The sequence below is a fragment of the Diadema antillarum genome, unplaced genomic scaffold (genome assembly GCF_040938485.1).
Source record: "Diadema antillarum isolate AM-2024a unplaced genomic scaffold, OU_Dant_1.0 seq00000235_RagTag, whole genome shotgun sequence".
Lineage (NCBI taxonomy): Eukaryota > Metazoa > Echinodermata > Echinoidea > Diadematoida > Diadematidae > Diadema > Diadema antillarum.
Genome location: NW_027271284.1, coordinates 730087 through 755771, shown reverse-complemented (window position 1 = coordinate 755771; position 25685 = coordinate 730087). Strand labels below are relative to the sequence as shown.

Sequence of the window (25685 nt, the reverse complement as noted above, 5' to 3'; positions counted from 1 at the left end):
ACAGTGCATAGTATGCCTATCAAGATTATGCAGTAATCATGGATCACGGAATAGGATGATGACGATCAAGTCATTATGAGGTGAATTTGTGAGACAGTTGACTGCAAGGTACACCATGTGTGCCATAACTTGTATATTTTCCATTCATAGAAATGGAGAAGGCTGACATAAATGTTAATGATGTAATCGTGAAACCCCCCGATCGTTAAAAAAAATAAAAAAATCATACAATGAAGAATGAAAGTAGAAAAGATACGTGTACACTGCATGTGATCTAGGTAGGTTAACAAACATCTTCAAATTGTATGGATGCCTGTTTAGCCCAGGTTGTTCCTTACAACCAGAAAGCATACCGGGGAATTACCTGACATGGCGGCATCTAATGTATCCAAACTGGATCTCAAGAATGGAAATGCCCTGTTCCTTCACTGCTTCTTCAAAATAGAATACTGTAAAGCAAGATATTTTCATGGCATGAAATTTTCGGTAATTGGAGCCGACGGCCTTTGTCTCAGCATGAAGTTTTAATGTACCAGGACATTGCTACTAGCATTCAATGCATAGGGGCCTATAGTGTATACAAGAACTTTCCTGTGCATTTTAATTTCACAAAACTTGGCTCTTGCGAAATATGCGAAATTAAAATGCACACGAACATTTCTGTTTTTTCAGTGCACTTGAGGATCTTTTGTGTGTGGTATGCAGTCATGCAGCATAGTGCATTTTCTCTTTCGCATGCACAGGGCCTGTACATGAATTTAAACAAGATTAGGGTGAAACTGAGACAAATACAAATTTAGAATAGAATAATATCTGCCAAGTGGTGACCTGTCAATCAGTCTCATGTATTGTGTAAAAAATTTTTGGCCCTCGCCTGTCATTTCGTGTACAATACACTTGAAGTATAACATTGATAGTCCAGAATGGACTTTTTTAGAGTACCAGTTTGTACAATATACAAGAAGAATAAAAAACAAGAGACAGACTGTTGTGTGTGGATGGGTGGGTGTGTGTGAGGGAGAAAGAGAGAGAGAGAGAGAGAGGGAGAAAATAGAAGTGGTGAACTTCCCTTTTCGTTAAAACAGTATCAGCAGAATGGGGCAAGGAATCAAATATGTATTTATGTATGTGCAAAATCACGCCATACGCTGTCATTGTGAAGTGTTATGGATTACCCCACTTGATGAAGGAGCTCAATGATTTATTTTGCTTGGATTGCGCCATCTCTACAAAAATAGCATTAAAATGCACCACATCCTTCAATAAAAGATGCTGGCATTGCAAGCTAGGGTTGAGACCGTGACCAAATTTCTTTCATTGATATATATCAGAAAAATATTGGTCATATGGTATTGCTGGAAAAGAACACTGTTGAAAGGGCAACTACCCCACTGCCCCTCTTGCCCCCCCCCCCCATCCCCAGGGGAAATCCCCAAATGTGTTTCATCATGAATGGATAAGCGCATGAATAAAAAGGTCTAAACTGATTATTTGTGATTGCAGCTTGATGTACTGCACTCCATATCCATATAGTGGAGACTATGGTAAACACGTAATGATCTGTGTAATTCCGCCATAAAAACATGCTGTGTGCGCTCTGGAGCAGGCTGCTCGTTCGTTAGTCTCGCACGGCCCCCGCAGCCCCCCGTGGAAACGCGGCTTGCCGGCTGCGCTCGTCTACTTGCCCGCCCCATCTGATCTGGGTCTGCAGGATGTTATTAATTTGGGATTAATTTGTTCAGGATCTCTGGCAATCTGAATACACAAGAGAGGTGCAGGGGGCTTCCATGATCTGGTCATGTGGCCTAGCAAGAGATTCACTTGCATGCTGTGCAGCCCTGTGTGTTTAAGAGTCGTGTTAAAGTCGTAACAGCTGGCGAGGAGTAGAATCCAGTGTGGCGCGGTAGGTCTGTCCCCCAGTTTTGATAATATCTGTGCTGATCTGTGCTAGGTCATATTATGTAAAGGGACCATAATATTGTGATCTCACCAAAAATTTGCGATGAAGTGAGTACCAGTATTGGCATGGCACATTCTGTAAGTGAAACCTTTTGCATTTGTTTGCAGTCTAGGTTGATTATCTGTTTGTCATGAATGCTATGCTGCATATTGACATGCTTTGGAAAACATTGTGGAATTGTGTATCATACTTTAACATAGCAATAAGGCAAACTGCCTCCGTAGGATTTAGCTGAATTTATTTTAATACATGTGTAGTATGGACCACTAACAGTATTGATACTAGCGAGTACATCGTATATCTTCATATTTTTGGGAAATGCTCTTCATACTAAATATTACAGTGAAGGACATCTATCTGCTTACTTGTAGCTAAGGCACAATACCCACAGAGTATGTATACTTCCCCTGTTGTATTCCTGGAGCCAGAATCGTGCCTTTACTATTAAAACCAAGCATGAACGTAGAAATGGGAATTCTGTGTGGCTTCCTCTTTATAAGTTTGTCGGGTAAACCATTACGATCACTTCCAATGCAGGTCCTGTCTGTACTGTTGGTACACCAGCTCTGGTGTAAACAGGTAAAACAGAAAATCAAGTCCTTTTTACACTGCTGAACGATCATGTTCAGCCTTATCACTCTCTACTTTTCTGAGTCACTCCGTCAAGTTTGATGTAACGTTACTTGGAGTATGCAATACCGCCGCTGTGAAACATGAATCATAGGCTGATAGATATTGTTATCTATTTATGAGTGATATTTCCATTTGTTTTTGTTCAGCTTTGTATCATTCTATGTTTTCATTTGTTTTTGTTCAGCTTTGTATCGTTCTATGCTGTGCATAAAGAAGAATGTAAAGGGAGAGAGAAAGAGTGAGCGGGAGAGAGTATGAGTAGATTAGGACTGTCTCAGCATGTCACGTTTCTGTCTAGTCGTCATAGCAACCAAAGATATTGGCCATGCTTCCTGCATTACCCTGGCGAGGGGCACACCTGCTTGTTTACTCTGGGGAATACTCTTTTCTCTACCCTTACTCTCTCTCTCTCTATCCCTCCCTCGCTCTCCCTATCTTTCTCTTTCTTTCTTTCTGTCTGTCTGTCTGTCTCTCTCTCTCTCACACACACACTGTCTGATGACCAGTAATATTGTAAAAGAGATGATTTTGCTAAACTTCACTGCATTGGTGGCTCTCGCCTGAATTCCGTAACAGGACAAAAACGTTGCACTTTTTTTTTTTTGGTAAAGAGGAAACAAAGTGGAAACTTTTTCTGAGTTCTATTTCTCAAAAGAAAAGTGCACTCTAATATGTGTGAGAGGTTACTGAGCATCCCTGAAATTGTCCCATCTATACTGAAACGCCTATTAAGCAGTGCATACATTTTATGGTTCACATTCATGGCTCACATATATCAATAGCATGCATACAGTGTATATTTGTACAGAGTGGTAAATATCCTATTTATTAGAACAAGAGTTATGATTGGTTGAATTGGTACTATGTGGCAATCCTTGATAATAGCTCACAGTTTTGAACTATAATCTTGACTAGCATTGGCAGTCCAGACAAATCAGTGTTGCAAACACACTTAATTTACTATGGCAAATGGTACCCGGTATGCGCTTTGCTATTCTACATATGCTCCAAATGCATAATTGGCCCTCTTGCAGTGCTATTTCACCTCAGTATTTGGCCTTGGTAAAAATAAAACTGAACTTGGGCTTAAATTGTGCATTTGTCAGCGTATTACATTGTGGTGGTAGACCTATTGGAATAATGATGTGATTGTAGAGCTGAGACATACCAGTTGCCATAGTGACATTTTTAGTTTTCAAGGGGTGGCATACTTCTGGTTGAGATGGGAGGGATTTAGATTTTAACTTTTTGCAAGATAATTAGCAACCACTTATGAAATATTACAGAGCATACAATTCTGAGAGGAATTCAAAGTTTATTTGATGAAAATTGGTTTTTAAATGGCTGAGATATCCAAAAACGAAGTTATAAAACAAAGTAGTCATAAGAAAAGGTGGGTTCCACCTTTTATTAGGATCTCTTTGTTCATGGATATCTCGGCCATTTCTAAACCAATTTTCATCAAATAAGCTTTGAATTCCTCTTGGAATTGTATGCTCTTTAATATTTCAAAAGAGCTTTCTCATTATCTCGCAAAAAAGTTGGAAACCTGAAGGCCCATCCCACCCAAAATTATACCATCCCTTTAAATTTCTTTTCAAGTGACAAAGTCACTTTAAAAGAAATTGTTTGCACTGTATGAATGGCATATAAAGGTGCTCCAGTAATCAGTCAGGTATTCAGCCTTTTCTCATTTCATTTCCCAAAATATTTTTGTTATATGCGGTACATGCATTCTCATTTCCGGCTGACTGTGTATTTTGTGAGATATGAGAATGACAAGTGTTGATAATTCAAATGATGTCACAATGTGATATTTAATAGCTCAAATTTGTTGTTTTGAATTTTGCCATCGTTATTACTGATATTTAATCGTTATTATCATTATCATGATTATTCTATCCATCAGTTTTACCCTGTTGTCATGGTATTAACGTGTATCTAGTTTCTTTTTGAGGAACTTCCTCCTGAAAAAGCTATTGTATCACCCATTTTTCGAGTGACTGTGGGATGCATCTCTATTCCCAATTGTTCTAGCCTTAGACATTGGTCTGTTCGAGTAGTGAAGCAAAGTTCAGCTGAACTGAACTCGATGAGGCATGAGTACACTGACTGTGATGTGAACTTGCTCTAACTATTTTGTGTCATTTCCTCATGTGGCAGAAACGTGCAACATAAATGAAAATATTGAAGAGCTGCAATGCATTTGGGGAAAGACTGTTGTATATACCATGGTTACAGGCTGAAGTGAATCTGAAAGGATGTGACAGTTGAACCAAGTTTTCATTGTATATGAAGTGCTGTGCCTTTTTAGAGAAACATATTAACCTGTTGAAGACGAGTCCCGAGTACATGTATACTCGGGCAACTGTCTATGGGAAATGCGTGTTGTAGCAAAATCAGCCCGTCCTTAACGGGTTAAAAGGAGAAAGTTACACCCATGGTATGATGAATACAATGTAGCGCCATGCCATGCTGCATGACACACGCGCTCACAAAATAACAATGATCGTTCATCTGCTCATCTGACAAAATTTGTCACACTACCAGTAGGGAGTTGCGTCATTATCACAACATGGTGTACTTGTTTGTCATTTCGAGGAAATGCTCCTGTTGCGATTTTTCCAGCATGACACACAGTGTACTTTTGGATGAGGTTTCTGCAGGACCGAACATACATGTAACACAGACAAGTAATTTTTTGACTCTTTTTAAAGGGAAAGTCTACCCTAAAGATAAGTTTGATTTAATAGAACCAGAATTATGATAGAAGCAAGATAGTGAAAGTCTGACCAAATGCTGACAGAAATGAAGAAACTGATGATATTTTGAAGGTGTGACCAATCAAAAAGAAACTGACAATTCTCTGGTATAGCATGTGAGATCACTTTCTGTTTGCCCTGTACATAAAATTTTACAGAATTTCTCTTCTTTTTCATTATTGATGGCAGAATATATATATATTTTTTTGTGTGTAGGGGTAATACACACAAAAAATTTACTTGATGGGAAAAGGGAAATTTCTTATTTTATAGTACAGAGCAAATGGGGCAAGAGCCCAATATGCCACATGATCACAAAATTGCTGATTTGTGTACAATTGATTACAATTTTGCAACTTCCTTAGTTTTGATGAAGAATTTGCTGAAACTTTCATGATCTTTTTCCTCTAATTTTTCTGCTTCCATTCACAAAACTAATTTCAGGGTGGATTTCCCCTTTAAACTGTTTCCTTCCAGGAAATAATTGCAACTCCCATGCATGTACATTTTCTATTACAGCACTAGTTTCTGCAGGAAAAGCATTCGTTTCAATCAGTACTTAACCTCATCAAGTTATGAGATACTATTCTCGCAAATTTGAGAGTGTTATCTGGAAAGAAGTGTTCGTTTACTTTCTGTTCGTCTAGAGGGCTTCATTGGAAGATTTTTCAAGAAAATACCACTGTGTGTCTGTTTTTTGGTTCTACTGTATACGCTATGTATTTCTTTAGGTTTTTATTAGTTTGTGAGTCAAGTGCTATTCGTGAAATTTGACCACATGACAAAATATCAACTCTAGTCCCAACGTGAATGCGATGTGCATGCATACATTTTCCCTTCATTTGCACTGTATTCCGTGATAGTGAATTTAAACACTCACAAAATTGTTGGGAAGTCCAAATGCATGAAAAATTAGACTCGCTTAATATATGCCATATATTTCGCGAGTCTAAATTTTCGCGAATCGGGAATTCCTGATGATTTCGCAAGTGGTTAAATTTGCGATCGTTGAGTCCTGTACTGGAGAAGTGTACACGCGTATGTCACATTCACATCGGGATCAGAGTCAATATTTTTGTGTGTCTTTAATTTCGCAAATAGCACCTGACTCGCGAAATTCGCGAAATTAAAACCTAGCGAAACATTCGGCGTATACAGTACTTTACTCAGTTATGTGTCGTCATAGTAACTATGGTGGATTTCATTGTGCCATTAGCACAGAATGTAGGCAGGATATACATGCTGACACATTATTACAATCTAAATCCTATTTGTCATTTCTGCAGGTTTCTTGCAACAGAGGATTAGGACTGCAGGAAAAGCTACACTGCAAAAATCTGGCTGCTTCATCTCCAGGAAAGGAAGAATACACCTTTTCTTTTTTTCAAAATAAATGCCACGTCCCCTGTCATGCTTTTTCAAGTCTGTTGATAGCACGTGAAGGGCAGAATCATTTTCCATAACTGATTTTTTTTTTTACTTTTATTTTTTTATGATGGCATTTTGATGGACATTGTTAAGAAACCATGGCAACCTCGTGCAGCTGAGAGTGCATCATCGGCCGCATCTTGGATCACCCGTATTAAAGTGCTGTGCCCTCTGCAGACTGTGGATCCTCTCTGAGCCGCAACCAATTCTTTGCAAAAATGACGAGCGATGAGAAAAGAGAAAGAAAGTCTTTGCACTGTCCATTTTGCTAAAGGAACTTTTGCCATTAAGTGAACTTTTCACACCACTGATGATAGAGCCACAAATCAGTAAGATGTGCTTTTCACAAGAAAATGCCTTTCAGTGCCCATAAAAAAATAGCAACGTTGAGGAGGTAAATGAAAGTGTTTTTGTGGTTGACTGGTAGTAACCTGGTCGGTGTTGTAGTCTTCCGACACAGTGGCGGGAAGTAGATCTGCAAGAAGAGTGGCGAGAAGGGACTGGCATACTGTGCTGGACATTGTAGTAGTTGCTGGATGCTCGATGGTCCAACGATGATGACGCCGGGCGGATCGCGACGTTAAAAGGGGGAGGGATAATATACGGGGCACTGGTGCGAGGAGGGGTACACCCCCCTTGCGCACGCACGGCAGATGACGCATACCGCCGACGAGCGCGCCTCTACCTGGAGCTACTTCAAGGGCGGCGGGATCCTGCACCTCGCGGCGCCGAGGATGCGGTTCAACCAGAAGGAGCTGGCAGCCATCGGCATGGAGCCGCCCAAATACTTCACCAAGGAGGGTCCCCTCTACATGAAGGTCGCCGTGGGTGGCTGGCGCAGGAAAGGTCTGGGTAATTGTTTCCTTTTGGCTTTTGACAGAGTTTAGAGCTGCACCTTGCTACTATCTTTTGATGCACTATTGCACCGTGGGGACAGAGGTTTCGTATAATCCTCCTTGTTCACTCCTTTCTCTTTCACTAATATTGCTGTACAAGTGATGGCACACTCTTTTACAAGCTGACTTGTTGTTACCCCCATCCCTCCCCATATTCAAAAGAAAAACAAACTCTGAACCAAATAAACAAACCAAGCAGAGGTTTATGTAGGTCAGCTCTAGAACATAACAATTCATAAAATTACTTCCTGATGTGGTTTTGCTGTGGTTTTACCAATGATGAACGTGTGTACATGAACAAATATGTGAATTTCCCTAGCTAATGCAGTACTGTGAACCACCGACCAGGAAATGATTGGGATGATAATATGTTCCCATGTGGTGTTGGCACAGCAACCACTGTGAATATATCTCATTATAAAGCTTGTGAAAGAGTGTAATATACAATGTACACTGTACCATATGTGCCTTGAAGAGGAAATCCACCCTAATAGTAAGTACACTCTGAAAGAAAGAGGGGAAAAAAATCTGAAGAGAACGTTCCAAAAATGATCAAAATTGGATAAGAAATAAGGAAGATGTGACATTTGAAATTAACATTTCGTGAACAGTCCTTATGAATATTCAAATGAGCGAGTTTATGATGTCATGCCCTCACAATTTTTCATGTATGTTACATGAAATTCAGAATAACCAGCTAACACAGGTAAAGGCATATTCCCATACTAAACTCTATCACAGTTCACATACTATGTTCCTTTTTATTTTGGGTAGTTTTAAGGCAAGTTTTCAATTCATACAGCTGAAATACGAGATTTTTGTCATTTCTGTATATGAAATAGATTTAAGAAATTGTGAGAGCATGACATTGTCTACTTGCTGATTTGAATATTCATATCAACTGGTCAAGAAGTGTTTTCCGAAAAATTTGAAATTTCAGAATGTCATAACTTCCTTATTCCTTATCCGATTTTGATCATTTTTGCACTGTTCTGCAGGGATTTCTTTTCCTCTCTTTCGTATGAAATTGATAAAATTCTTAAGTGGATTTCTTGTTTAACCTGTTGAGGACGGACTGATTTTGCTACAACACGCATTTCCCCCGAGTATACCTGGGACTCGTCATCAACAGGTTAATGTCTGTTCACTGACTGTGAAAAGCTGGCCAACACCTTTTGGTAGAGCGCAACAGGGCTTTGCAGTCCCCAAGTTTCAATTTACTGCAAGAGCACCAAAAACTTTTATGAGAAAAGGCAGCCTCCTCCTCATATCTTTTTATGCACTTCAGCTTCACTCATGTAATTCCAACAACAAAGGGGAATACATCATTCTATAGATGCAGTGAATGTGGGGATACCTGTATGTTGCATTGGATAATTTTCCTTTTTGTTGAGGTGAGAGCTCTCATACTGTACAATTTGGACATATTATGTTTACATGAATTAAAAAAAAGAAGAAGAGGATAATCCCATAATTTTTTGAGATGCAAATGCAGTCATGGTTGCATTCTCTGTACTTGTACAGGTACAGTGTATTTCCATTCTTCCATTTTACATTTGTCAATTGCACAAAAGTACAGTGCATTGAGCTGATACTGGAAAAAAAAAATCCCTATTATCTAGCCAGTGGACAGACTTTCAACTCGTGTGGGCTATGAAGGGGGTGGTGGGGGTGGGGGGGGGGATGGGGGAGGGCGTGAATGTCATGGACTCTTGAGTAAGATTACATTGTAAGTACATGTACATTGTACCATTCTGACAGCAAACCGCTCACCTTTCGATGTGTTTGAGTGTGTACGTGTGTGGGTGTATTAATATGCTTATTCATTCGCACATTAAGTTCTTAATACACTGTGGCAAATTATTGAATGTGAACAACATCAAACATACTTCAAAAGACACAATGATGACCAAAGTTTGAACAGATTAAAATCTGCTGCCTCATGTGTCCAAATTCAAATGTGGGTGATTCCCCGCGTAATTCCCCCAAATGTGTGAGCAATTGTTTGCTTTGTATAGACAACCCAGAAGCAGACAAAGGAAAGAGACGAGATACTTGGAATCACCCACGCTGCAATACTATACTTCGAGAAAAGAATTGCATTCACTTCCTTTTTTTTTAGATGTTTCAGAAGTTTTCCTCATCTGGAAAGGCAACAGAAATGCCAATATCCAATAGGGAATCATTTGTCTGACTATTTCTGACTATTCCCAGCTGTGCTGTAGCCTCAAACTTGGCAATATATTTATTATAAAATGCAGTAATTTTGAATTTTAGTTGAACCATGATAATAATCTGTGTCAGATACCATTGTATCAAAAATTTGGAAATCCTTCAAAAGTCATTCTTCATTCTTTGCAATACCTCCCAAAGAGTGTTCTAGTGCACAATTCAAAACCTACATTAGACACTTTGGGTATTTGCAATTCTACCCTTGGCTGACATAAAATATAATGTGTGTGTGTGTGTGTGTGTGTGGGTCTTTTTTGTTGGTACAACATGTGTGTATACAACATGCTTTTCAAATACGGGCAATTACCGGTAGTGACCCTTTTGATATCATGAAAGTGTGAAGAAAGTGCTGAACATCAATTTCTGATTTGGCTGCAATCAAAATTCCCCAGACTCCAAGCTTCCTGTGGATGTATGATTTTTTCCCACTTCATTTCTCTCACCACAAAACCTGCAAGTACCCCACAGACATTTGTAAACGGTGGTTGTATTTGTAAGAAAGTCAGCAGGCTATAAAATTCAGATGTGGTCAAGTGTGCAGTGATGTAGGTTATATTTATTCAAAATACTAAATTTAGACCTACGTTGTACTGTGACAAATGAACAAGTTTTGATTTTCCAAATGATCGTAGACATTGAATTTGGCCAGGAGGTGTTCCCGAGATATAAAACTTTTTTGTCAGAAGTTTTGAACAGACATCATGCAGCCAAATCACTTGATTTTGACAGCTTTCTAGGCTCTTCCATGTCTGCAACTTTTATTGCAATATTAGGTTACCATGGTTATGGGTCACATATTATTTCTTTGACATATGCCAGTGCTTCATTGGTGGCAGACTGAAAAAAAGCAACAACAAAAAAGAAAAACATGCAACTCCTGCAGTGGTGCAAGGTTTTGGATGAAGGGTGGGGCGGGTCAGGATGAGTGAGGGCAGGTCAGGGTGAGGGATGGGTTTATAGGGTGGGGTTGGGGGCCCCTTTCCCCAGGGTAAGAGGAGGTCATCTGTCAGTTTAGATGTACAGCTGTAGCATGCTTTACATCATGCTGTCCCCACCCCCATTTCCTGTCTCCCCCCCTCCCTCATCTCTGTCTCTCCATTTCCCTCAGATTTCCACCTTTCACTCTCACTGCTACCGCTCATGCACCACCTAACGAAGAGCCAAACATAATCCACCTGCATAGTGTAGACTGTATAAACTCACAGCACTGAATGCTCGCCACCCTGTATACATGTTCATTAACTCATTTATGCCATAATTTTATCTAACTCAATGTGACACTTTTGTGGGAAAACTCTGTTGGAAATGAAATGAAATAGTTCACCCTTGATGCAGAAAGCGTCCAGGTTATTTTTGGTCAACCTATAAGGAAAATGGGGACCCATCAATTCCGCACTTTTCCTGGTGGAATTTTGCAAATTTGAACTCTGACATAATGTGCCACCCACAGGTGTACAGAAATATCAGGGTTGCTGTGCAGTGCTACAATCTCACAAATTTTTTTTACAAGAGCTAGCTGCACCCAGAGGCTGTTCCACCCACTGTACAGTGATGCGCCACATTTATAGTGTAAATGTGTTTCGGAAGGATGTGTGTGCCAACGAAAACTAATCTTTTTTTTTTTCTCCGTATCTCTCCATATTCGCCCCCATCATGTGCGTAACATCAAGTGTGTCTTGCTTTGGACCTTCCAGTCTGCTGTTAATCATATGGTATCTAGACATTATGGCGTGTTTTCAGCAAAGTCTCAAAATCAGTCCATACATCCCAAAATAACAAAATCGTACTTTCCCTGAAACTATACAAGAAATGAAGTCCCATATGTGCTCCATTTTATAAAAAAGTTGCTGTGATAGCAACTCTTGCTGCAGTGCCAAGTGTCATGGTGTAAACAAGAATCCTCCAGTTCTTTCTGATTGGCTGTTGAGCAAGAAGGTACTATATCTAGCAATAATTGCTATCAAAACATCTTTGATGACATGAGACCCTGGAGACTCTTGTGATCAAAATGAGTCTTTAACCAATACTGGGTAATCGCTATAATGTTCTACACTTTCTGGAAATTGTATTTAACTTTATGTCATTATCCTGTGCTGACATCTCAAATTGTTTTGAAGTGTCCATCTAGCGCAGGTGGCACACGGGATTAACCAGAAATATCAAACTTCATGAATATTTAGTGGCTTGTTAGCTCACCTGAGCCAAAGGCTCAAGTGAGCTATTGCGATCGCCCTTCGTCCGGCGTCCGTCGTGCGTCGTGCGTCGTGCGTCGTCCGTCGTGCGTTGTCCGTCGTGCGTCGTGCGTCGTGCGTAAACTTTTTACATTTTCATCTTCTTCTTGAAAACCCCAAGACCGATTTTCATCAAACTTGGCAGGTAGCATCCCTAGGGGGTTAGGAACTCAATTTGTTAAAATGGGCACCGTGACCCACCCAGGGGGCCCCCAGGGGGGCCCAAACCCCCCAAATCTAAGGAATCTTTAAAAATCTTCTTCTCTAGAACCAGAAGTGATAGAGCTAAGTTAATACTATGAGTTAGTTCATTGATGACTGTAGTTTCAAGTTTGTTCATGGCAGAATCAGGGATGCCCCCCTTGGGACCCAGGGGAGGGGGGTGGGGAGGGGTTCTAATGGGGCCTAAATTGTACATTTTCATCTTCTTCTTGAGAACCCCATGACCCATTTTCACCAAACTTGGCAGGTAGCATCCCTAGGGGGTTAGGAACTCAATTTGTTAAAATGGGCACCATGCCCCACCCAGGGGGCCCTCAGGGGACCCCCAGGGGGCCCAAATCCCCCAAAATTAAGGAATCTTTAGAAATCTTCTTCTCTAGAACCAGAAGTGATGGAGCTAAGTTAATACTATGAGTTAGTACATTGATGACTGCAGTTTCAAGTTTGTTCATGGCAGAATCAGGGATGCCCCCCTTGGGACCCAGGGGAGGGAGGTGAGGAGGGGTCCTAATGGGGCCTAAATTGTACATTTTTATCTTCTTTTTTAGAACCCCATGACCCATTTTCACCAAACTTGGCAGGTAGCATCCCTAAGGGGTTAGGATCTCAATTTGTTAAAATGGGCACCATGTCCCACCCAGGGGGCCCCCAGGGGGGCCCAAACCCCCCAAATGAAGGAATCGTTAAAAATTTTCTCTAGAATCAGAAGTTATACAGCTAAGATAATACTATGAGTGAGTACATTAATGACTGTAGTTTCGAGTTTGTTCATAGGAGATCCAGGGGTGCCCCTCTTGGGGGCAGGGGTGGGGGGGGGGGGGTGGGTTGGGGGGGGGGTTGGTTAGGAAGGTCCAAATGGGGGCCTGAATCGTACATTGTCATCTTCTTCCTGAAAACCTCATGATAGATTTTCGTCAAACTTGGCAGGTAGCATCCTTAGGGGGTCAGGATCTCAATTTATCAAAATGGGCACCATGCCCCACCCAGAGGGCCCCAGGGGGCCCCCATCCCCCAAATTAAGGAATCTTTAAAAATTTGGGCCCTTATTGTACATTTTCATCTTCCACTTCAGAATGCCTGGTCAAATTTTGGTAGAGCTGTGAATAATTTAGATTAGTGACTGCGTGAAAGGTGAACTTGCGATACTCAGGTGAGCGCTAGACCCGCGGGTCTCTTGTTGGATTTCCCTCAGACTTTTCCCCTTGAGTGTTTCACTATCTTTCTGCATTTGTTGATCCCACCTGTATGTTTGGGGAAACTTCCTAGCTTTAAATCCAAATAGTGGATTGGGATAGATGTTGAACACCCAGAGGACTTGCTGTGAAGATGCAAATTTGGACTTTTATCAAAAAAATTTTTGGTAAATTTCAGATTGCTAGTGTGGCTGCATCCTTTTGTTATTGCTTCTTAATAATAAATTGTTGCAGGTTAAACAATTTTAGCAGGTCGCTTCTTTTCTTGATAAAGTGTGCCTCCCCCCCCCCCCCCCCCTTCCCATTTCTTGCTCAATAGTCTTGGCACTCAGCCAAGAATGTAGATGTAGATCTCCAAGATTAGTCTGTAAGTATTGTGATCTAACCGACTTCTTTTTCGCCATTCATCCGGAGGAAATTTTCTGAATGTCAGTTCCTCGGATGTCCAAATTACCCTCGTCTAATTGTGTTTAATAGAGAATAGAATCTGCTGATTTGGATCTAACTCCCCCGTCACCCCAGCATTTGTTAATTGATTAATCCACAACGGAGGGAAGGGGATCCCCGAAATTTCACTTGTAGGTCAGCCAAGTGGAATGGTATCATCAGGCCGCGTGGGTCCGAAGTCTAAGAGTTGGCACGTTGTCTGAGCGTTGTCTCACAGGTCCGCAAGAAAAGACATTGACAGATACCATATGCTTAAATGGCCAATTGAGAAGTTGTGCAGTTTCCTTGTTTGGAATTTGTTCAGTTGTGTGTAGGTTCTGGATGCTGGTTGTAATCCGGATGTATCAGGAGGGCTTTGACAAACTTGCTTTAAAAGCCCTAAACCATCCATGATCTGTAATCTATAACAATAAAAATTACAATGTATGAGTATTTTTTTTGTTGCAATTTCATCATCTTTTGTTATTCATTTCCTGATAAGGTTATTTCAAGGCACTGTCAGTCATCAAAAAAAAAAAAAAATTGTAGCTCAGTCAGTCAATTTTGGATAAAATTTTTGGAAAAAAAATCTGAATTAGTGATACATGATATACACAACAGCACCGTGTTTTCCTTCAAGTTTGACTTTCGTATTAGAATCAGCCAAATGTTCTCTGTGGAAATTCTGTCTTTTCTTGGAGTAGGGAAAGTCAATGTAGCCTTAGATGAGAAAATGCACTCTTTTATGCACTAGCAGCTGATTTGATATTTTGCTTCATTTTGTACATCAATCACTGTGCTGCTTACAACACAAGTTCTATCTGCTGTATCAGCTATTTTATAAGTTGTGTCAAGTGTGATTTTTTTAAATGTGTACAGCCATCATCTGTGCCATGCCTAGCATTGCATAATTTACATAATTGTCCTAAAACACAATGGCGCGAATTCACGAAGGTGGTACAATCTTTGTCCATGATTTATACCATGGACAATGCCTGTAGTTTTGTATGGGGCGCCAAGTGTGGCATGGCCTGTTTCGTTACGAAATCAGTAATTTCGTCGACGAAATGACTGATTTGACAGACAAAATCAGTCATTTCGTCGACGAAATGACCATTTGGTGAAATGACTGATTTCGTTGACGAAATGACTGATTTTGTAACGAAATAGGCCATGCGACACTTGGCGCCCCACACAAAACTACGGTCTGTGTCCATGGTTTAAACCATGGACAAAGATTGTACCACCTTTGTGAATAGGGGCCAATGTGTGAATTAATGTTCATCATGCTCATGGAATGAAAGCATACGCTGTGAATTGATGATCATAACTTTCTTGTTTTCATTGTTTGTTTGTTTGTTTGTTGTTGTATTTGATATCTAACTCATGCTCCCACTCCCAGCATCCCAAGGAATGGAAATCCACAAAGGCATGTGACCAATCTCCCGTGCTTTATGTGTTTTGTTGTTGTTGATTTTTTGTTTGCACATCATTACGTACATTGCATGCTTGTCAATGTCATCCTCCCTGCACCATGCTGTTGCTCCATTGATATCACATGTTCATGAAGTACATGCTTATTTCATGCATAACTGTATGATACAAACGTTTCCTTCTATTCCACCATGTACACGTATGAATTCCCACTCACCCCAGCCATAAAATGACCCATCAAAAAGTGCAATGCTTTATGGAGTTGGACTTTCAATGTGCCATTTGAAAAGTATTCATTTGTAGTCTGATCAATTTTCAATCATCGTTCCTTTTATTGTTCGACACTTTAATCGCATTCCATTCTCTCTGTAGAGTGCTAGTATTCAATATGAAGTTTGGTGAAAGAATCGGTTTCATGATTTGCAATGTCATTGGTAATGGTACAGTATTGTATGGCACACATAGTTATTATGGCAATGCGACTTCGAGACTCGGTAAACATGGCAGTTTGATCGTATTGTTGGATCACACATTTGGTGTAAAGACTTTTTTGTGGAGTCAGTCGTAGGTGGCGCACTGCCACAGTACATAACAAAATGAATATGCATTACATTTCTGTGCCATTACCGCAGTATACAGCTTTAAAATATTCCTTGAGTAACAAGTAGTGCACTGTTTGAAAATCGAGAAAAAAGACTAGTTTCTGGTGGTTATGTTTATTTATAAAATTCATTGATTCTGTTTGAACTTTTTTTCCAAATCTCTTTAACAGAGTAAATTGAAAAGAAAAGAAAGAAGACTGTTATTTTTTCATTAATTGAACCAGAAATTGACAAGAGGATATTGTGTTTTTCTTGGAAAGGAAAGCATGACATCAGAGACTTACAATTACCTTGCTGTTGTGTTTTGTGAAGATTGTGAGTGAATGTGAACATGACACTGATTTTTTGGTATTACTGAAAACATATTACCGCCATATCCTACTATCATCAAGTATTTTCAAAAGCAGCGCTGTTTCAGCAATTTTTCTGGCATGTATATTGTTTGTGTGCCCTTTTTATTCATTTTTAAGTTGATGCTGATAAAGGATGATTATTTTGCTCAAAAGCAGTGAAACAAAAGCAATATATTCATGAATATTATTAAAGGATCTAATTAGCACTGAGTCTGTAACGACAGATCTGGTGACATTAATACCAGTATTAAATCAAAACTTTGATTCTTTGAAGATCTTAAAAATGGTGTTCTGAGTATTATCACTTTCTTAACTCTCCCTGTTTGCTTTGGAGATGAGATATTAGTGTATTTGCCTTTGGAGTAGTGAGAAGTTTATGTTTCTTTTTTTCTCATCAATATGAATATTAGAATATTTATTAAAGACCCTCTGATCAATATTTTATCGTACAAATTATGCAAAAAACAGGAAGAAAAAGAAATCAGTTCAGGTCTTTTGTGTACCACTGAAATGGAGGTTTAATGATATTGATGGTAATCAGTGCTGCTGTTAAATGTATGTTGGTTTTATAATGATTGGTATGATCTGTGGAGTGCTTTAGGGGCAAATAAGAGAAGAGAAGGTGATTTTGAAGTGATGAAATTAAAAACAAACAAACAAACAGACAAAGACATGAGTAATCAAAAGGAGGCATATAAAGGAATCTAATGAAGAGTAATTGGTTAAAACTGAAGGTACAACTGTAAGTTATTCCATAAGGTGGGACCAGCGTGGGCAAAAACTTGTGTTGCAAATTACAATTTTTTTTTTAAATTAATGAATTTTATTTCGTTGTCTGTTTGAACTTCAATTCATATTCGTTGTGCTAAACTCAGTAGAAACAATTTTAGATTGAAGCATTTTGCATGGCTTGCTGTACATGATACATGCTGTTATTCCATGCTACATGTCAGTCATGCTACCTACTAAAAATCTTTACAGAAAAATGTCAGAAGCACTTCGCTAAACTTCATTGATGTCACATTTTTTTCCACCATTTATGTCCTCAAAATTTCTGTTTGGTACTATATTCCCCATTGTATGACAGTGCTCATCATTAACTGTGCCGGATCCAAGCTTCTATCTAAGCACTTCAGTCCATGTATTCCTTTCCAATCTTGGGTGATGTGATACATTTCTCAGAAATCAAGTGGCCAAATTCCAATGAAAACTACAGTGTATAAGCTGGATAGTGCATTAACGCCATGTCACTATGCGTAGTGTTTTTTACAAAAGCATGGAAGTGCAGTATTAAAGGACAAGTTCACCTTCATAAACATAAGGATTGAGAAAATGCAACAATATTAGTAGAACACATCAGTGAAAGTTTGAGGAAAATTGGACAATCGATGCAAAAGTTATGAATTTTTTAAATTTTTGTGTTGGAACCGCTGGATGAGGAGACTACTACAGCTTGTGAGTCATATGCGTACAACAGTATAAAGAAAATGTAAAAGAAAATTCAACATATTTTCACTTTTTTCGCATAATAAAAGAGCACTTGACTTGCCTCTTTCTAAAGGCAGGGGGAATAATATTACCCATAACATTTGTCTGTAACGAGTCAGGGGAATGTGTACTTTTTTCAAAAGATGGAATTTTGTGAAATTCTCTTTATATTTTCCTTATATTGTTGTACGCACGTGACATCTAAGTTATTCATACACTGCAGTAGTCTTCTCATCCAGCGGGTACTGCACAAAAACTTCAAAAATTCATAACTTTTGAACGGATTGTCTGATTTTCCTCAAACTTTCAAAGGTGTGTTCTACCAATATTGCTATATTCTCTCAATCCTTATGTTTATGAAGGTGAACTTGTCCTTTAAAGTGATTTATCAAAACCTGCATCATCTCCTTGCGTGTGATGAGAAGGCAAGAAGGGGATTTCCCAGACTTTGCCCAGGCACCTTGTTTGAGTCAAAGAGGCACCTTGTTTATTATAGTGCCTTGGCAAAATTTCGACAAGCTGCCCTCTTACTTTCTCATCCAGAGTACAGAGTGACTAGACAAATTTCGGAAAGTCACATTCATGCCTTTTCATCATAAATGCTAAAAGCAACTTTGCTGAGATCCAACAAAGTTGTCTCCTCGCTGCACTCATTAGCTTCCATGGGTTTCTATGTAGAAGAGGTGATAGAGGGATTCTACATTGTAGGTCTTAGGGTGGGTTTATGAACACATTATCTTTGTAACCAGGTGAATGTATGTTTGTGAGGATGTTGTGGCAAACTTTGGGGGGAAACAGCTGACTTGAGGTACATGTAGTGAGAAGAAATGAGGAAAACCTGTGAGGTGATATCTTGCATACAAGTAGCTCCGTTTAGTCCTGATGTGTTAAACAGAAAAGTGGTGGTGAAGTGTGAGGTGTGATATGAAGGTCATGAGTGCCTGTTTTCAAGACTACCAGTTATTTCTTTAAAAAATAAAACAAAACAAAATAAAAAGTATGTGATACTTTCTCATATTCTTCTGTTACTCATTGCCACAAACACAAATACTACATAAAGCAGCCAATCTTAAACACACAGACCATGAATTCATCCATTCTAGAATGTCTTCAAATTAAACTTCATACTAACTTTTTTTATCTGCTTGTCCTCCTCTTTGGGGAAAAAAAATCAACTTCTCACTTTCAGACTACAGCGAGAGGTGGTGCCGTCTCCGCGGCAACCTGCTATTCTTCTTCAAGGACCGCAATCTGCTGCCAGAGCCTCAAGGTGTGATAGTACTAGAGCAGTGCTTCATCAAGGAGGAGTATGGGGAGGTCAAGCCACACGCCTTCCTCATCGGTGAGTTCTGGGTCTAGCAGAGCTGCCAACTAGTACTGATTTTCAGTAATTTCTACTGAAATTGGACAAGAATACTGAAGGTTACAAGCAAATTACTGATTTTAGAAATCATTGTCTGTGATAAATTCTATAACACTGTTAAAGATTACTGATTTTCACTCAAAAAAGGTGCAAATTACTGATTTTCAGCCATCATAGTACTGAAAGGCTTTTACAAAAGTTGGCAGCTCTGGTCTAGTTACGTAGACTACATCTTATCACAGTCAAGTTTGACAGGTCTTGCATTGAAATTCATCAAAATGCATACACACACTCACATGTGCAGTATGCATATGGTGCACACATACAGTACACAGCAAATGATACTTTAATATCGAAGATGAAATACAAAATAAATAGAACTTTCTCTGGCACCACCAGAAAGAGGAACAAGTAAGTTTCATGTTGAGTGTATAATTACCAATAATATAATTTTATTTCACTGTATGTTTGTTGTATACTTTTAGCTGGGGGTAGGAGGCTCTGCTCAAATTTTTGTGGCAGCAGTTTGTAAACAGAAAACATTCATGTTTTTGCCATTTAAAAAAAAAAGTCACATGTTTTGTCATTACTTGCCGAATCAAACATAAACCCGTACGTTTAGTCCCATTGTGAAAAAAACATTGCCAAGCCTAGGAAGGGGGTTGATTGTGCTGAAGAATTTGTCTTCATCAACCAGTAGTGCAATGTGTAACTAGTTATTATGGAATTTGCACTCCATGCTCCTTTGTTTTTATACCCCCGCCAAACGAAGTTTGAAGGGGGTATATAGGAATCAGCGGACGGTCGGGCGGTCGGTCGGGCGGTCGGGCGGTCGGTCGGGCGGTCGGGCGGTCGGGCGGTCGGTCCGTTGCAAATCTTGTGTCGCGAACTACTTCCTCAGTTTTCAACCGATTCCCATAAAACTTGGCACAGATGTGTGCCTTGGGTTGTAGATGTGCAAGACATATTTTTTGACAGTACCCAAAAGTACGTTGCCATGGTAACGGCATATTATGGGCAAAAATGGGTACAAATCTTGCGTTGCGAACTCCTCCCACAGTTTTTGATCAATTTTTATGAAATTAGGTACAGATGTTCATCTGAATATGTTAATGTGCAAGACACATATTTCCGCAGTGGCAAAAAGTGCGTTGCCATGGTAACGGCATGTTATTGGTAAAATATAGGGCAAAATGCTTCATGGCAAAACTGCTTCATCATTGTTCTTCCAATTCTCGTGGAATTCATATTGAATGTTTGTCTTAGGATATAGGTCAGCATGACACATTTCTTGACAGTGACAAAAAATATGTTGCCATGGTAACAGCTCACATATTACAGTGTATGAGCCACAATGATGGAAAATTTTGTGTTGCAAACTACTTCCTCAGTTTTTGCCCAATTTCCATGAAACTTGGTACAGATGTGTGCCTTTGGTTGTAGATGTGCAAGACGCATTTTTCGACAGTACCCGAAAGTACGTTGCCATGGTAACGGCATATTAATGGCAGAAGATCAAGGAAAGATCTTGCGGATTTAACTACTTGCTCAGTTTTTTGACCAAAGCTTATGAAATGTGGCACACACCTTGATCTTGGTGGGAAGATGTGGAAGACATATTTTTCGGACGTGTCGGAAGCTGCGTTGCCATGGTAACGGCATATAAATGGCAGAAGATCAAGGAAAGATCTTGCGGATTGAACTACTTCCTCTGTATTCGACTGAAGCTCATGAAATGTGGCACACACATTGGTCTTGGTGGGAAGATGTGCAAGACATATTTTTTGGATGTGTCGGAAGCTGCATTGCCATGGTAACGGCATATTAATGGCGGAAGATCAAGGAAAGATCTTGTGGATTGAACTACTTCCTCAGTTTTTGACAAAAGCTTATGAAATGTGGCACACACAATAGTCTTGGTGGGAAGATGTGCAAGACATATTTTTCGGACATGTCGGAAGCTGCGTTGCCATGGTAACGGCATTTAAATGGCAGAAGATCAAGGAAAGATCGTTCCTTGGGTAAGACTGTCGTCACGGGGCGGGGGTATTAATCACCTTCAGTGATTTGTTTTCAAAACATTTTCTACCATTATAGTCTGAGGTCAATATGTTTAAACCCATAAAAGATTTTTAGATAATGTGAAAGTCAAAATGTTCATGTGCATTTCCATGCTGTACAGCTACTGGTACTTTTGGCATGACATGTGGGTTTATAATCTTATTTTTATGCGTGTATTTGATTACCATTTATTAGCGGAAAATTAGCAAAGAAAATGGGATTCCTCATACATTTGTATCTGACATACAGTGTAGAAAGGATTATCCTGTGGGTGTTGTAATGTTTGTAGTTACAATATTGTAATAAAAGTATTGCCCAAATTAGCATTCCATTGATGTAATTGCAGTGATTTCATTGTGCACGAAGCCACAAATCAAAAGATTCATTTGGCACATCACAAATTACCTCATTATATCATCACAGTAAAGATCCTATCAGTTCAAGTAAACATGTGTTCAAGGTAATTCTGTTCATTGGTTCATCATCAGATGGGTAAATTAGTTTTTTGTCAAATCATTTCATTTGAGTTGGAACTGGGAAACCTCCCTCAATATTTCAAAAAGTACAACTACACTTTGTAGTTCCAGTGCAAGGTTTGATATTTTGAAAATTGATAAACAGAGTTTTCAATATCAAAATTCAAGTATGACCACAAAAAAAGAGAGAAGAAAAATGGCAACCTCAAACACAAGTGTATCTCTCAGTTTGTAAACACCAGCCATTGACAGTAAAATTTTACACATATCCATTCAGCTATACTCCAATGTCAACTAAAGACTCTTTCCCACTATCGTGCTATCTGCTATGCACACCACAATTGGCCATTAGTAGTTGATTGTGGCGTTTTGATTGATGTCTATCATAATCTGCGCCACTGTTGAAATCATGGTCTGAATTGTGGAGTAAACATGGTGTTCGTATCAGATCTGAAGGTTAGTTGCTGCAATCGCATCGATCGTAGACAATTTTTGTATCGTCCAAAACTTTCCTATGGTCAACGCGATTGCCAAGACCGACCTCAAGATCTGATACGATCGTCACGATTGCACCACGATTCAGACCACGATTTCGATCGTTGCACGAATAAACAAAACGTAGTATGATCAGCTACTACTGACCCACTAGTGGCGGTTCGCCAGATCGCATGACATTGGCAACGAGCTGTTAGTTTCACATTACCTCTCTCTGACAGAAAGGATGATTAATTCCTGCCCTCGTCTACCTGTAATGCACATGTATGGATTCTGATACGCTGTACAGCATAATGTGTGGAAGTCATGCCAATTCTTTGCCTGCCTTGGTCTCCCTGGCCTTCATAGCTTTATTGTGAATTTCGTCTACTTTGTACTTCAGTACTTACATTGTATGTGTGGATGTTGTGTGCGTGAATATACATTGTATGTTTTCGTTTATCTTTAAAGAAAACCACCACTGTTCCTATAGTAACAAACCTTGGGAGGAAATTGTTTTTAGTCTATGGGTAGATTTGTATGTTTCTATGTGCTTACTTAATTTTTTCCAGCCATATTTATAGTATACTCAGGATGTTATTGAGGAGATACAGCTGTTGTTGTGGATAAAGAGGTTATCAGTTGTGCGATTTACTGCTATGCTTGACATCTATGTATATGTAGTCCGAAGTGAAGCTATGGTAATGGTAGTTAAAAAAGGGGGTGGAGAGTTTTAGATGGAGGAATTTGATAAGCGTCTGATGAGTTTAACATTGTGCATTGTGTACTTGGCTGTATTTACCAATTTATGTGTATAATGTGTATGTTTGTGTGTGAGTGGGTTTTTTTGTTGTATCTTTAAAACCATATTTACCTAGCTATATTTACCCTCGTGGAGGATTACAATGTACTTTCCCACTACCTTTCCTTTTCTGTATTGGGGGAGAAAACTTTGCTTCAATTTGTTTTGCAGTTTGTATAAATGCTTTTCAAGTTCTGCATTAATGCAATATATGGAACGATCTATTTTTACTGTATTTCACTTTCTAAGAGGGTCAATGCACTTTAAAGTTCTGTTTAAAGTTAATTCTTGCTCCCTGCTGTTTATTTTATTTCAGCAATGGGAGGGGGGGTGGCTACATGTACATGTATACTTAACAATATAGTTGATTTACTGGTATGCACTGATATAGCAATGCACTTGACTCATTACATAACCCATTTAATCATCTTCATGACTTTTCTTCTTATTTTGGAAGCCCCCCCCCCCCCCCCCACCCCACAGTTATGGCCGATACAAGTGACAGTGTTTTGAAACTGAATAGGTCTATACAAGTAGCCTCCTTTTAGATATCCATCAAGAATTTTATGTGTAGTGATAAGGACAGTTCCCTTTCTTCCTGGGTTTCCTGGAATGGTATCCCCGAAAATGCAAGATTCTCCAAATATGCCGTGGACGTGTTGTCGTTGCTGTTATTTTTTTTTTGTATGTAGACAGGAAATGACGTCAAAAACAAATATGTGAATAATGACCGCTAAGTGAACATTGGTGGTGGGGTGACAGCCAATGAAACAGCCCCCTGTATGTTACTCATGGTACGCAGGATGTGGCATGACAATTACCAATACCAAGTGTTGACTGCAGATTATTTTTAGTGAAACATTCTGGTATCAGTACTTATAATACCATTTGCTGGTGATTGCTATGGGAGACTGCTGCTGCTCCTGCTCTCTCTAAAAAGGAAATTAGCAGTCGCACAAATATTGAGGAAGGATACTCTGCCATTGTGGGAACTTTCTGAAGATTGATGTTATTTATAGTGTTTTCAAATGCTAAGATGTAAGTATGGATTGTTCTTGTTTCGGTTTTTTTTTAATGCTGTTTTTAGCCAAAAAAAGGGTCTGTGTGTCATATTTCATGATAGTGACTGTTGGCCTGAATTTGACCTCGCTGTTAAACCATGAATGTAAATGTTGTGTATTGCACTGTAAGAGCCATATTCTGTAAATGTAGAAATTTTTGCATCAGTTTGTTTGTTTGTTTTGCACTCAGGTAATATTAGTTTTGTTTGTTGTTAATTTTGCAGTATCAAAGAGATGAAATATTTCATATTACAAGCAAAAATATTCACATGTTTTTATTTTCCAACTAGTTTCATGCCATTCAAAATGTGTGAAAATTTCCACGCCGCAGAAATCTCCACTTTGTCTGCAGTCAAAACAAACTCAAAACTGTAAAATTGTTAGCATAGATTCATTAGCTTACAAGCATGTTTGTAATCATGTGTGGCAATAGTTAAAAGGAATTCACAACTTTTTGAACCGTCTCCCCTTTCATGGTTATACCCCCCGAGACACACCAAGCGGGGCTCGGAGCGGTAGCCCGTCATCATCTAGAAACCAAAACTGAATGTCGAGACGACCATAACCTCCAAACTTATGCAACGGTTTGAGTGTCCTCCTTGTGAAACCAAACTTTACAGACCCATCTGAAGTGTAGTCGGAAAAAAGGAAACAAATCTCGAATGAATCCCCTTTACGAACGCTTGTAACCTCCATTCTTGGATGGCTGGCACGTTGTGTCTGGGACTCCGAAGCTTGCCAAGACGTTGCAAATCTTGGCTGTCTTCCTTTTCGTGCTCGAAAGCCATTCGGGTTGACAGGGAATCAAATCCATAACTCAAAATGTGTCATCTGACTGTGCTGCATTTGCTCTAGCTACCCTTATTACCTTTGTGTCATTATTAGTTTTACGATGGCAAGGAATATCAGTGCACAGTATTACGGCTATACGATGAATTTATATGTCTGAATGCTGACTAACGGAATGACGTATAACGAAACGATGTGTAGCGAAATGACTGTCAGAGCATCGTTTCGAACTAGAACTTGATAATGAATCAGCATGCCATCATGTCCATTATGTGTCTGAACGTATGGCTACCATAGAACAGTATAACTGGGCGGGGCTCGGGGGAGAGCGCATGAAAGGTGACCCTATACCTGTCACTCATGATCATAACAGCTTGTTATATGTCGTTTCTTTATCAAGTTTTCGTATAAAGTGCTTGCATTTGAACAGGGGGATAGTCTTTGAAGGATCCGTCTGTAGTAGATTGAACCAGCCAGGAACAACGGCCGAATCAAGAGATGAACTGAGATTCGCATTACTTAGGCCCTTTTCAATATACTTCGATGCATGAATCAATTTTATCAATATATCTGCGGAACATGGCAGATGCATAATTGCGGGTCTGTGCAACAGTGCTCTTGAAATCTGAGTCTCTAACATTCACTGTCAGCAGTGCTCGAATGGCATTGAACGACAGCAGTGTCCTATGAAGCCTCCAAACTTTCATGAGTAGTACTGGTATGCAATTACGGATATTCTACTGTGTACATGTGTGGCTTTTTTTTTTTTTTTTTTGAGTGTCCCAGTGTCTTGCTTATA

At 39.4% G+C, this 25685-nt stretch overlaps 1 protein-coding gene across 1 annotated transcript in view; it reads left to right on the top strand.

The window, feature by feature from the left end:
• The window catches only part of LOC139729384 (inositol polyphosphate-4-phosphatase type I A-like), a 72614-nt gene that overhangs the window by 11295 nt on the left and 35634 nt on the right, over positions 1-25685 (top strand). The window contains exons 2-3 of the mRNA XM_071640310.1: positions 6642-7635; positions 19050-19202. Coding sequence (XP_071496411.1) covers positions 7437-7635; positions 19050-19202 — 352 coding nt within the window. The 5' untranslated portion in view covers positions 6642-7436. The remainder of the gene's footprint in view (positions 1-6641; positions 7636-19049; positions 19203-25685) is intronic.